At 34.3% G+C, this 14,462-nt stretch overlaps 1 protein-coding gene across 2 annotated transcripts in view; it reads right to left on the bottom strand.

The window, feature by feature from the left end:
- The window catches only part of CHM (CHM Rab escort protein), a 240,676-nt gene that overhangs the window by 13,477 nt on the left and 212,737 nt on the right, over positions 1-14,462 (bottom strand). For both annotated transcript variants that reach the window (XM_043895520.1, XM_043895521.1), the window contains exon 13: positions 4,495-4,593. In XM_043895520.1, the coding sequence (XP_043751455.1) occupies positions 4,495-4,593 (99 nt within the window). The remainder of the gene's footprint in view (positions 1-4,494; positions 4,594-14,462) is intronic.

The following is a 14,462-nucleotide window of genomic DNA, read 5'->3' as shown; positions in this document are numbered from 1 at the left end:
GATTAGATGGCTGGATGGCATCACTGAATCAATGGACATGAACTTGCGCATACTCTAGGAGATGGTAAGGGACAGGGAATCCTAGTGTGCTGCAGTCTATGGGGTTGCGAAAAGTCAGATATGACTTGGTAACAGAACAACAACATTCTTTGCTATCTTAATAATTATGTTTATGCCACTCTTCCTTGGAAATGTTATAATTACATTTTCTTTGGTTGAAAACAGAAAACATTACTGTTAATGTATTTATTGACTACAGTGTTTTCTTAGCCCATATTTGAAGAAAAACTCAAATTCTGTATAATGGTAATAATGGATATACATGACAATTATCCAAGACCATGAGGCACTATGGGAATCATAAAGAAAATTCTAAAGGTATAATTATCTAGTTAATTAAATCTTATTTGTTAATTTATAATCAGTGTAGAAAAGTTAGCTAATTGTAGTATTCAGTTAAAAAGAATGTCCCATCCCCCAATTCAGGACAAACAGGCATTTATTATACTTAACTCAAAATATCTCCACTATAAGAATACCAAATATGTTCTTTTCCTTGTTCATTCTGAATAATCCATAATTATTAATGTGATAGGACACAGAAACTCCGGATGAATTGATTCTTTAAGATGTCCGTTTTTAATGCCAAGATCTATGAGTCTAAGGTATCACCAGCTTTGTGTAAGCACACAGTAGATGGCAAAGACTACTTACTAACAAAATAAAGGAACATAAGATACTCATATTTCACAGCTAAAACCATACGGCTCTTGGTAAGTTTATTGGTGAGTTTAGTTTCATTAAATGTTACAGAAGATAATTAAACATAGCGCCTATCACTTGTGAAACCAGACTCTAGGAGCATTGAAGAAAAGTGGGCTAAGATCTGGAAGTCCCTTAATATTGCTCATTCCATTTCTAAGCATATACTAAGAGAGCTTATCTTATATTTTATGAAAGTTCCAGCTCAGAGGAGGGCTTTCACTGAATACAAGTTGGGGAAAATGAATAATCCAATCAATTTAGGAAAGAAATTTCATAGAGGTTGAAGCTTTGAAAAGAAACCAAGAAGATGAAAAGTTAACATAAGCTGAAGATAAATGATCTAGATACAAGGGACTTATTGGGCTTTGACCTTAAAAGCCTGAAAGAAACATATAATTGCTTCATCTTTCTTTGAGGCCAGCTTGAAGGCAGAGAGCTGGAAAAATAACATGCAATTGTGCAGTGCACAATTGTCAAAAAATATTAAAGCTGCCAAGGTTTGGATAGGAATACATCACTTGGCCAGAAATAGAATTGGTTTTCTGTAAAAGCTCATTTCATTCAATTAGACTGTACAAAGACTAAACAAGGAATAGGTAATTTAGAATAAAATCTTGCACAAATTAAACTGAGGCAAGTACAGAACAAAGTAGCCCAAAGAAAAATCAACAATGGCACACCAAATAAAAGCAACAAATAGTCTACAGTTGCATGTCATGTTTAGGGAGAGAGTGAACTACTTTAGCAACATAGCTAACATGAGACCAAGACAGTAGGAGATTACTACAGATACCACCTAGACTCAACACAGCAAATACAAAAAGGAATTAAGATAAGGCATTTGACTTCTCAGTCCAGCAATTCTGAATACCCTCATCACCTTTTTCAAAATGACATCTATAAGGGGAATTCCTGTTTTTAGGTAGTGCTGCTTTTTGAGATAGGAACTGAATGAGATGGAATGAGGTAACTCCACATGTTGTGCCCAATGGAGGGAAAAACAGAAAGAAGATGGTACAAGTCATGATACTACATTGCACACATTTGAAGATACTGTACTAATGAAATTCCTGCTTCAGTTTGTATGGAAAAGTATTAATTTTCTGAGTAAAATAAGTAATACTTAGGAAAATTCTACTAGTGCTTAGAAGGATATTATGGAATCTAGGGACTTCCCAGGTGGTGCTAGTGGTAAAGAATCTGCCTGCCAATGCAGGAGACGCAGAAGATATGGGTTTGATCCCTGGGTTGGGAAGAATGCCAACCCACTCCAGTATTTTTGCCTGAAAATTCCATGGACAGAGAAGCCAGGCGGGCTATAGACCATGCGGTCGGCAAAGAGTCAGACATAACTGAGCGACTGAGCATGCACGCATGCATGGATTATTGAAGAATTAATGCACCTATGAATGGTGAGCAATCACCTCATTTTCTCACTCATAGAATCAGGTTTATTAAGCATAAAACATCTGAAATGTCCTTACGCTGTGAAGCAGGGAAGAATTTAGAGATCTCTGATGTTCTTAAAGGAGGCTGGGAAGTAGGGCTCTTGGAAGTATTACTACAACTGCTTCTTTAAGGCACAGCATATGATAAGAGCTCCAGCAGAAACCTTAAACATGAACAAGGAAGAAGGAGAGAGAATAGAAGGCATACCTTCACAGGGACATTGAATTTTTCAGATACAAAGGAAAAGAAGTACTGTGTTTGAGAAGAGAACATTACCTTTTACAATAAATAAACTTCATTAAAGTGACTAGGCTGACTTTCACAGAAGCTTATGAAGCACAACACTACACAGAACATAGAACTTAAATAAAAAGAAAATAAATTTAAATAATGTTATTCTTCTGGCATGCATTTTAAGACACAATATTTATAAAGCTCCAAAGCATAAAGTTTCATATCATTGTCAGATAATTAAAACATTAACAATACAAGCCACCAATCTGTGAAAACAGGGGCTTTTGCTACAGAGAATAATGTGCTTTAATGTATTAAAAGTTCATATTGTTCATAAAGTTCCTTCTTCCTCATTTAGGCAGGAAAATGAATTGAGTTCTCTTCTCCAGGTGACTTTGCCTCTTTGACCTGCCATGGCCCAGTGCTCACTTTATCTGGTGATTCATTTTCAATAACTCCAACAGTATTTGTTCTGACATTTTAATTAAAATATGACCACTACCTCATCCTGATGATAAAAAGGCCTATGTGTCAGTGAAAACTAGCTTTTCAGTGCCTCAGTGCACCTGACGACCCCTCTGAGCACATAGTTCTTACTGAAGAATTTCACTCAGGTTCTGAACAATACATCATTTCAAAATGGGATCACATTAACCATTAAGATTAATGTTTAAAAATCTAAAATGGCTAGAAGATGCTAAGGAATGAACATGTAATTTCCCCATTTTGACTTTTAAAAAAGAAAATTATATGCATTTATAAAATGAAGAGCAATGACACAAGACTCAAATTTAGTGTATTATTTGAGACCACCACACAATGAATTACAAAAAAATTATGAAAAACCTCAGAAAAAAGGAATTCAGAGTTTTTATAAGCAAGGTAATTAAAGCCAAAGATAAAACTGATTTCATATTACAGTTAAGAATATTATTGTGTACCATAACTCTGCAATAAAATTTTAAACAATAATACTAATATTTATATGAGATGTTTAATTAAAGAAAGTAAATATGGAACAAATTAAATTCTAAACTAAAGTGAAATAAATTTTCAGGTTGCAGGATTTGATTCAGGCAGCTCAAAATGAAATTAATTATATTGATATTAGCTCCTCAGAATGATCAGTTTGTTTTCCTATGTAAATGCCCCTTTATGCACTATCTCTGCAAAGAAAACAAGCAAGACACACAGGAGATGAACTAAAAGGAAACACAATAAGTAGGGAGTAAATAAATTGTTGCCTGAACAAACACAGCATTCAAAGAAAATGAAGACATATGAATCAATGAGGAAACTGGCCAGAATTCAACTGGACATGCTAATCCTATAAAGAAAATCACCATCACTTCATATAAATGAGTAAGATCCATTAGGCTACGTTTTGATCAATTATACACAAGATTCACTACAATTTGCTCCATTCATATCTATAAGAACTACCCTATGATGTGGGGAGAAAAGTTACAAAATTTATGGCTGAAAAGCATTTTTCCACCATGAGTAAGTAGCAAAGTGATATACATATATTTTGAAAGCTAAATATCACATCATTAACATACAATACATTAAAAGACAATTATTGGTCAGGAAGGATTCCTGCATTTGCCAATTAAGAGTTTAATCTTTCAGTCGAACCAAGTTTTTTTTCTTAATAAATTAAGAAAACATGTTCTGATAAAGGAATATATGCTTGCTGTACAACATCTATAAAATAAAGAAAATTAAAAAATAATTACCTATAATTTCACCAAGATTGACAGATTTCCTGACAGTCTTTTTCTATGCAAGTATGTACACATATAAATGTATAATTTTGCACTTAATATATACATTGTGTGTGAGATGTATATTTTCCTTTATCCTTACAGACACTACCCCATTTTTAGGAAGAGAATATGCTTAATCATCCTAGTAAAACATGTAAGTACTGGTGCTGAATACAAAATATTTCAGTTCAGGCTACAGAAACCTTCAAGATATCTCTAAGAAGAGTAAAGTGGTCACATTACCTTTCCACCATGAATCACTGATTATGGTTCTTACCTATCTCCGTTTCGGTATATGGAGTAAACAATTTCTGCACAACTGGTTCTAAATCTTCTCTTGCTGTTTTAGAAGATGTACAAGTCAAATGAACCAAATCTGTTTAAAAAAAAATATTTTGAGTTCCTGCATATCACAAATTTCACTGTATACTAATATTCAAGGCACTAAGCTGGTGCCATGGGGGAAGAGAGTCAAGTAAGTCATGGCCCCTACCTTTAAGAAGTTTATAATCTAGTGATGGGGACATGTAAAAACCAAAGCAATAGGCTATGTGTGTTAACTGTATAGCGAAAATACTTGTTAACTAAGAGGGAGCATATTGAGACTCAAGAAGTACCAGTGGATGGTTTTGTCAAATCAGCACAGTAAAAAAGCTTAGGAAACCAAATGTTCATAGAAAGAGCTTAAGCTATCCTTAAAACAGTCCCAACGAGGGTGGATAAAGGATTGCTAAGCAAAATATTGTATAAAAAAAAAGACTAAAAGTGGACTATCTATTTACTTTAGAGAACACACTTCATATTCTTCAGACTGAAAAGACCATTTATGCAAACTTTACTGATAAGTTAAGAACAAACCATCTATTCATTATAGGGTTCTCTAAGAAAGCTTTTGGGGAACACTGTTAGCTTAGTTTAAATCATACATATACTTAAAAGTCTATAATATGGCACAAGTCAAAACAGTCTGTAATATTTTCAGGATTTCCAAATCATTTTGTTTTGCATTTACAGATTCATGAGGCCTAGACCTCAAAGAATGTTTGGGTTAGAATATCAAGTACAAAAAGGCCCTTCACAGAAGTGAAATACTGCAGCATAAGGCACTTAGAATTCCTAAAGGCCTACATATTAATACATAGGGTAAAGGAAGGACAAAAGGGTCTATGTACTGAAAGGAAGAACTAAGGGGATCCCTAAATGAGAGTAATTCTTTGGTTCTGGAAAGGGCTTAGGGCAGAAAAGAACTATGGAAGAAGAAAATACATATTAGAGAAAAGTATAAGAACTGAGACATTCCTGCTCCTAAAACCCTAGTAGAGAAGTACATGTGCTTCTTTTCTAAAAGTTTACTTTAGGCTAGTAGACTTTTTTAAACCTCAGGAAGATAGTTCAAAGTTTACAACAGAAGTGTAACATCAGAATAGAATTCTCTTTAAATATATCTAAGCATAGAGGGACTTTTAATAACCATGTGAGCTAAAATCAAATTTTGTAGTATTTTTTCCCGGTTTACCAATTAAAGTGATAATCTAAGGAAGTTCCTGTTTTATGTATGGCCAATAAAATACCCATCCTATTTAAGCAATGTTTCTATATGAATGTAATAATGATTCCCATTGGTTCTGGGATATTGACAGATATATGCTACTAATTACTTAAAAAGGTAAACAACCTTCACAACAAAATTATTCCTAATGAAATTAAAATTTTCAACTGTTATATAACTTTGGTGGGAAGTTTAAAGTCCCTAGATAAATTCTGAATTAAACAGAATATATAACTATAAAGGTAGAAATCTCTGATGTAACACTCAACAGAAATTGTCCTGTCTCTCATCTCAGTCTCACAAAATACTAACATTCACATCAAAGTTCTCAATTTTCCAGTTCTTTCCTATTCAATTAATGTGTACTAGAGGAAAAGCAGGTGAATATGAATATAAATTAAAAAGTATATTTACAAAATATCTTAATAGTAAACTACTAGTTTTGTAAATCAGGATATATAAAAGAAATACACCAAGTAACTAAATCCTTATGTTTCCTAACAATGTAAGAGAGTTTAGTTCATGTAATGATAGCAAAATTTTCTAGCAATAAAGTCAGATTAGCATCTGTACTTAACAAGTTTTATTACAATTCTAGAAGACAAAATTAGACACCCATAATTTGAATGCTAATATATATACCTTGATTCTGCTTAGATGCTACATTATTATTAATAAATGATTTACAATTTTAAGGTGTGAACAACTGTTTTTTCTTCCTGCTTCTTGTTACCTGCTTTTCCTGTTATCTATATTACTTTCTTCTTTGGGTCACTTTGAATTTACTGCTTCTTTTCAAATCAGAGAGGTTGCAATTTTCTTTTTTTAATTCAAATTACTTTCAAAATTGGCTTATTAATCTTCATACATCTCATAAGTCTTTAGTGAGGGCAAGTTTTAGAGTCAGTTTTCCTCTTCTTTGTTAAATATAACTTTCACTTTTCTAATGGGTGTTTAACAAATATTTGTGGGTAAAGACAATTTGCTTCCCTGCCATCAGTAGACATTTGCTTCCCTACCATGAGTAGACATTAAGTATTCACAGTCTTAAGAAGACATATGTGTGCATACAAATATATGTATGCATATACATGCATAGGAAAACTTTACTAGCTTCTTGTACAAAATGTGAAAAATTATTTGACCAATCAGGATAGAAGTAAGGAGAGTATTAGTGGATAATCCTTAAATTATTTAAATCTGCCTGAGAAATGCTCACAGAGGCTTTAAGATACTTACATGAAATTCTCAAAAGAATTGAAAAGATTATCAGAATTTACTGTACAGCAAACTTTCATATGTCAGACACTACCCTAAGCATGTCTGATGTATTATTTCATTTTACCCATGCAACAGTCAATCACTATTTTCATTTTACAGGTAAGAGTTAACAGTGGAGTTAAGCAGATCTCCCAAAGTCTGCAATTAGTAAAAGGAAGAGCTGAGGCTCAGAGCTGAAATTCAAGCCCACATGGTCTGCCCACTCTCAGTCACTAAATGATGTTGAGTAATTGTAATAATATCTTGTAGAAGATGCTGCAAGTAACTTAAGGCAGCAATCTTTAAACTGGTATGTGTATAAAGATACAAGAGGACTTTTCACAAGGTAAAATAACTCCTGTGGTGCTGGAGAAGACTCGAGAGTCCCTTGGGCTGCAAGGAGATCAAACTAGTCAATCCTAAAATCAACCCTTAATATTCATTGGAAGGACTGATGCTGAAGCTCCAATACTTTGACTACCTGATACAAAGAGCTGACTCATTGGAAAAGACCCTGATGCTGGGAAAGACTGAAGACAGGAGAAGGGGATGACAGAGGACGAGATGGTTGGATGGCATCACCGACTCAACGGACATGAGTTTGAAACTCCAGGAGATGGTGAAGGACAGGTAAGCCTGGTGTGCTGTAGTCTATGGGGTCGCAAAGAGTTGGACACAACTGAGTAACTGAACAACAACAACAAAAATAACTCAAAGAAAGTCATTGTCTAAATGCTCAACTTCCTCTCCTTCCACTTTATTAAGCAATGTATTTCAAGAAATTTAATTTGTGTTTAATCATTTATCAAAACTGTAATGTATTTATGAGAGTTTGATTAATTTTACACAAATAATAATTGGAATTACTGAATCCAGAAGACAGTTTTTTTTTTAATACTGAGAAGCTTACTGTCTTAAGAAATTTTTTAAAAATCTATTTCCATTAATTATTTGAAATGGGTGATAGTGGCAATCAAATATTTCTGATACTTAAATCCCATTGAATATATTTAAAGGGGTGATGTTACTGTTTTATTATGCCACATCAACATTTGTACTGTTAGAAACTATATTCTTGGTAATTATTTGAATCTTATGATGAAAAATTATATAGGCCAACTTCTAAGTGTTTGAGGGGTACATGAGCAAAAAGGCTTTAAGACCTTAAGGGGTTAGAATAATCACAAAACCATACCCAGAACACGTCATATTTCTATTAAAATTTGGATCTCTATGTAAAATGCTCCTTCCTATTCTGTGACCAATTCTAATTCCTTTCTATCAAACTAACTTGCTGAATAAATGCTAAAAATGATCACAAATTAGATCAGTGGGCCAACTGTTTTCCTAAAAGTATTACATTCATTAGTACCAGTTAATAAATATAACAAGATTCTGGAAGATGCAATAGGACTGGAAATGTTGCCCACTGGTATCATGTGAGATTATAATTGACTTGAAAATTGGTTTAAATCCTGAATCTACCTTTTATAAACTAAGTTCCTTTTTACTTTCATTGGCCAAGTAGCTTAGTGGTGAAGAATCCACCTGCCATTGCAGGAGACACAAGAGACTTGGGTTTGATCCCTGGGCCGGGAAGATCCCTTGGAGAAGGCAACAGCAATCCACTCTAGTATTCTTGCCTGGAAAATCCCATGGACAGAGGAGCCTGGTCAGCTACAGTCCATGGGGTCGCAAAAGAGTAGGACATGACTGAACACAGCTCAGCATAGGAATAAAGGCTTAATGGTATAAAAGATGACAAAATGTGTTCTCTGTCACAAATTCCTCTCTTGGCAATATATTTACCTTTGTATTGGAATTAAAGAAACTGCAAAATATCCTAATAAAATTTATGAAATTTTTCACAGCAAAGAAAATCACAAGCAAATTGAAAAGACAACCTATGGAATGGGAGAATATTTGAAATGATGTGACCAATAAGGGCTTAATTTCCAAAACATATGAAAAGCTCAAACAGCTCAATATCAAAAACAAACAAACAAACAAACAATAAAAAATGGGCAGACCTAAATAAACATTTCTCCAGAAGACATACAAATGGTCAACAGGCACATGAAAAAATTCTCAACATCACTACTTACGGAAATTGAGGATCACCTTGATATATAAGCCAAAGGTTAATAACCATAAAAGGGAAAATCAACAGTAACACAATAGTGGATGACTTTTTAATGACCCATTTACACCAATGGACAGATCACCCAGACAGAAAATCAATAACGAAACACTGGCTTTAAATGATGCATTAGATCAGATGGAATTAATTGATATTTTTACGTCATTTCATACACAAGCAGCAGAGTACACTTTTCAAGTGCACATAGAACTTCTCTAGAATGTATCACACACTAGGCCACGAATCAAGCTGCAGTAATTTAAGAAAATTAAGATTGTATCAGGAATCTTTTCTGACCACAACATTGAGATTAGAAACAAATTACAGGGAAAGATAAACTGTAAAAAACACATACATGTGGAGACTAAACAACCAATGGATCACTGAAAATCAAAGAGGAAATAAAAAATACTTAGAGACAAATGACAATGAAAACACAATAACCCAAAACCTATGGGATGCAGCAAAAGCAGTTCTAAGAGTAAAGTTTACAGCAATACAACCTCAAGAAACAAACAAAAAAACCTCAAAACAACCTAACCTTATACCTAAAGCAACCAGAAAAATCCAAAATTAGTAGAAGGAAAGAAATCATAATGACCAGAGCAGAAATAAAAGAAATAGAGACAATGACAGTAATAGAAAAGATCAATGAAAAGTAAAAGCTGGTTCTTTGAAAATATTAAAAAAAAAAAATTGATGAACCTCTAGCCAGACTCCTCAAGAAAAAAGTGAAAGGGATAAAATCCATAAAACTAAAAATAAAAACGGAGAAGTTACAAAAGACACCACAGAAATACAAAGGATCACAAGAGACTACTACAAGCAACTTTATGTCAATAAAATGGATAACCTAGAAAAAACTGACAAATTCTTAGAAAGGTACAATCTTCCAAGTCTGAACCAAGAAGAAACAGAAAATATGAACAGACTAACAATAAGCACTGAAATTGAAACTGTGATTTAAAAACTTCCAACAAACTAAAGTTCAGGACTAGATGGCTTCACAGGTGATTTCTATGAGATATTTAGAGAAAATTTAACATCTATCCTTCTAAAACTCTTCCAAAAATTTTCTGAAGAAGGAAAACTCCTAAGCTCGTTTTACAAGGCCACCATCACGCTGGTAACAAAATCAGACAAAGATATCAGAAACAAAGAAAATTACAGGCCAATATCACTGATAAACACAGACATAAAATTCTCAAAAAAATACTAGCAGATCAAATCCAACAACATATTAAAAGGATCACACACCATGATCAAGTGGGCTTTATCCCAGGGATGAAGGGATTCTTCAATATATGCAAATCAATGTGATATACCACATTAACAAACTGAAGAATAAAAATCATATGATCATCTCAATAGATGCAGAAAAAGCTTCTGACAAAATTCAATACTCATTTATGACAAACTCTCCACAAAGTTGGCATAGAGGGAAACTGCCTCAACATAATAAGGATGATATATGACAGACCTTGAAGAAGAAAATGGCAACCCACTCCAGTATTCTTGCCTGGAGAATCCCAGGGACAGAGGAGCCTGGTGGGCTGCTGTCTATGGGGTCACACAGAGTTGGACACGACTGAAGCAACTTAGCAGCAGCAGCAGCATGACAAACCTACAGGTAACATCATACTCAATGGTGAAAAAATGAAAGCATTTCCTCTAAGATCAGGAACAAGACAAGGAAGTCAACACTCATCAATTTATTCAATGTATTTTTGGAAGTCCTAGCCATAGCAAACAGAGAAGAAAAAGAAATAAAAGGAATTCAAACATAAAAAGAAGTAAAATTGTCACTATTTTCATATGACATAATACTATACATAGAAGACCCTAAAGATGCTACCAGAAAATTATGAGAGCTCCTCAACAAATTTGGTAAAATGGCAGGATACAAAATGAATACACAGAAATCTCCTGTATTCTTATACACTAACAATGAATGATCAGAAAGAGAAATTAAGAAAACAATCCCATTAATCACTGCATCAAAAATAATAAAATATCTAGGAATAAACCTACCTAAAGAGACAAAAGAACTGCATTCCAAAAACTCTAAGAACCTGATGAATGAAATAAAAAAATGACACAAACAGATGGAGAAATATACTATGTCCTGGACTGGAGAATTAATATTGTGAAAATGACTATACCACCACAAGCAATCTACAGTTTCAATGCAATTCCTATCAAACTACCACTGACATTTTTCGCATGTCTAGAACAAAAAAAATTGAATTTTGTAAGGAAACACAAATGACTCTGAATAGCTAATGCAATCTTGAGAAAGAAAAATGAGGTGGGAGGAATCTGGCTCCCTGACTTCAGTCTATACTGCAAAGCTACAGTCAACAAAACAGCATGGCACTGTCACAAAAACAGAAATATAGATCGATGGAACAGCATAGAAAGCACTGGGAAGACCCAGAGGGATCGGGTGGAGAGGGAGGTGGGAAAGGGGATCAGGATGGGGAATACATGTAAATCCATGGCTGATTCATGTCAATGTATGGCAGAAACCACTATAATACTGTAAAGTAATTAGCCTCCAACTAATAAAAATAAATGGAAAAAAAATAATATTGAATAGCTTAAAAAAAAAAAAAGAAAGCCCAGAGATAAACTCATGCACCTATGGTCAACGAATCCATGACAAAGAAAACAAGAATATACAATGGAGAAAAGACAGTCTTTTTAATAAGTGGTGCTGGAAAAACTAAATAGCTACATGAAACAGGGACATTCTCTAACATTATACACAAAAACAAACTCAAAATGGGTTAAAGACCTAAATGTATGATACATAATACTACACAACTCTTAAAGGAAAACATAGGCACTCTCTGACATAAATTGCAGATCTTTTTTGATTCACCTTTCAGAGTAATGAACATAACACAAAAACAAACAAATGGGACCTAATTAAACTTAAAAGATTTTGCACAGCAAAGGAAACCAGAAACAAGACAAAAAGACAACCCTCAGAATGGGAGAAAATATTTCCAAATAAAGCAACCGACGATTTTGGATTAACCTCCAAAGCAACTGACAATTTTGGATTAACCTCCAAAATATACAAACAACTCATGCAGCTAAATAACAAAAGAAACAAACAAAACACCCAATCAAAAATGGATGGAATATATAAACAGACATTTCTCCAAAGAAGGTATACTGACGGCCAAACTGTACATGAAAAGATGCTCAATGTCACTAATTATGACAGAAGTGCAACTCAAAACTACAATGAGATACTACCTCACACTGGTCAGAATGGCTATCGTCAAAAAAATCTACAAACAGCAAATTTTGGAGAGAATTCTACAGTGTTGGTGGGAATGTACATTGGTATAGCCACTATGGAGAACAGTATGGAGGATCGTTAAAAAGCTAATACAGAGCTACCAAATGATCTAGGAATCCCACTCCTGGGCATGTACTTGGAGAAAACAGTAATTCAAAAAGATGCATGCATCACAATGTATACACTACAGCACTATTTACAATAGCCAGGACATGGAAGCAACCTAAATTTTAATCAGCAGATGAATGGATAAAGAGGTTGTGGTATATATACACAATGGAATATTACTTGGCCACGAAAAAGAATGAAACCATGCCATTTGCAACAACATGGATGTTCTTGGGAGATGATCATTCTAAGTGAAGTATGTCAAATAAACATATATACCATATGATATCACTTTATAGAGGAATCTAAATAATGACAAAAAACAACTCATTTACAAAACAGAAACAGACTCAAAAACATGGAAAACAAACTTAAACAAACCAAAGGGGAATGGTGGGGGAGGGATGAATTAGGAGCTTAGAATTAACAGATACACACTATGAATTATAAGACAGATAAATGACAAGGTCTTCCTGTATAGCATAGTTAACTATATTTAATAGTTTGCAATAACCTATAATGGAAAAGAATCTGAGAAAGAAGGTGTATATATGTGTTTGTATGTATATATATATGTGTGTGTGTATACACACATCTAAAACTAAATCATTTTGTTGTACCCCAGTAAAGAACACATTATAAACCAACTATCCTTTAATCAAAAAAAGAAGCTGCAAAATAAGCTTTAATTCATTTAGTTCATAAGGGTAATAACTGAAAAATTTAGCGAATCAAGTGCCAGTCACAACCAGCACTACTGAAACAAGAGCATCTGAAACTGAAGTCAGATGTTACTCAACACAAAAGTAGAAATAACAACACACTTTTGGTACTTTAAAATTGGGTTTGGAATACCCATTTCTCACATAAGATACTGCCTTCTTACAAGTTGTTGTTTTGAAACACACGAGAAGTGGGATTTCTACTCAGAATTTGCACATCAATAAAAATGTATGCACTTAAAAGTGACAAGTGTAATGTACAGTAGCAGGGTGACACAGTAGAGGATGGTTATGCAGGTCTGGTATTACTTCTGCCCTTTGTATCATGGCATCCAGTCCCATCACTTCATGGCAAATAGATGAGGAAACAGTGGAAACAGTGACAGACTTTATTTTCCTGGGCTCCAAAGTCACTGCAGATGGTAACTGTAGCCATAAAATTAAAAGACACTTGCTCCCTGGAAGAAAAGCTATGACCAATCTAGACAGCATATTAAAAAGCAGAGACATTACTTTGCTAACAAAGGCCTGTCTAGTTAAAGCTACGGTTTTTCCAGTAGTCATGCACGGATGTGACAGTTGGGACTATAAAGAAAGTGGAGTGCCGAAGAATCGATGCTTTTGAACTGTGGTGTTGGAGAAGACTCTTGAGAGTCCCTTGGACTGCAGGGAGATCTAACCAGTTCATCCTAAAGGAAAGGTCCTGAATATTCATTGGAAGAACTGATGCTGAAGCTGAAACTCCAATACTTTGGCCACCTGATGCGAAGAACTGACTTATTGGAAGAAACCCTGATGCTGGGAAAGACTGAAGGCAGGAGAAGGGGACGACAGAGGATGAGATGGTTGGATGGCATCACCAACTTGAAGGACATGAATTTGAGCAAGCTCTGGGAGTCAGTGATGGACAGGGAAGTCTGGTGTGCTACAGTCCATGGGGTCACAAAGAGTCAGACATGGCTGAGCGACTTAACTGACTGACGAGACCATGACCACAGAAAGAAAAAGACAGTATCACCATGATATTAGACTCCAGAGAAAACTGATTAAAGTGAAATTTTTTATTTCTTGGGAACTGCAGAATCAGTTCTTTATTGCATATGTAATTAAAAATAGTTAGCTTGTTTATTTTTTTTGTTTTTATTTATTTTTA

The sequence above is a fragment of the Cervus elaphus genome, chromosome X (assembly GCF_910594005.1).
Source record: "Cervus elaphus chromosome X, mCerEla1.1, whole genome shotgun sequence".
Lineage (NCBI taxonomy): Eukaryota > Metazoa > Chordata > Mammalia > Artiodactyla > Cervidae > Cervus > Cervus elaphus.
Note: the sequence above shows the minus strand (reverse complement) of the source record. Positions and strands in the feature narration are given on the sequence as shown.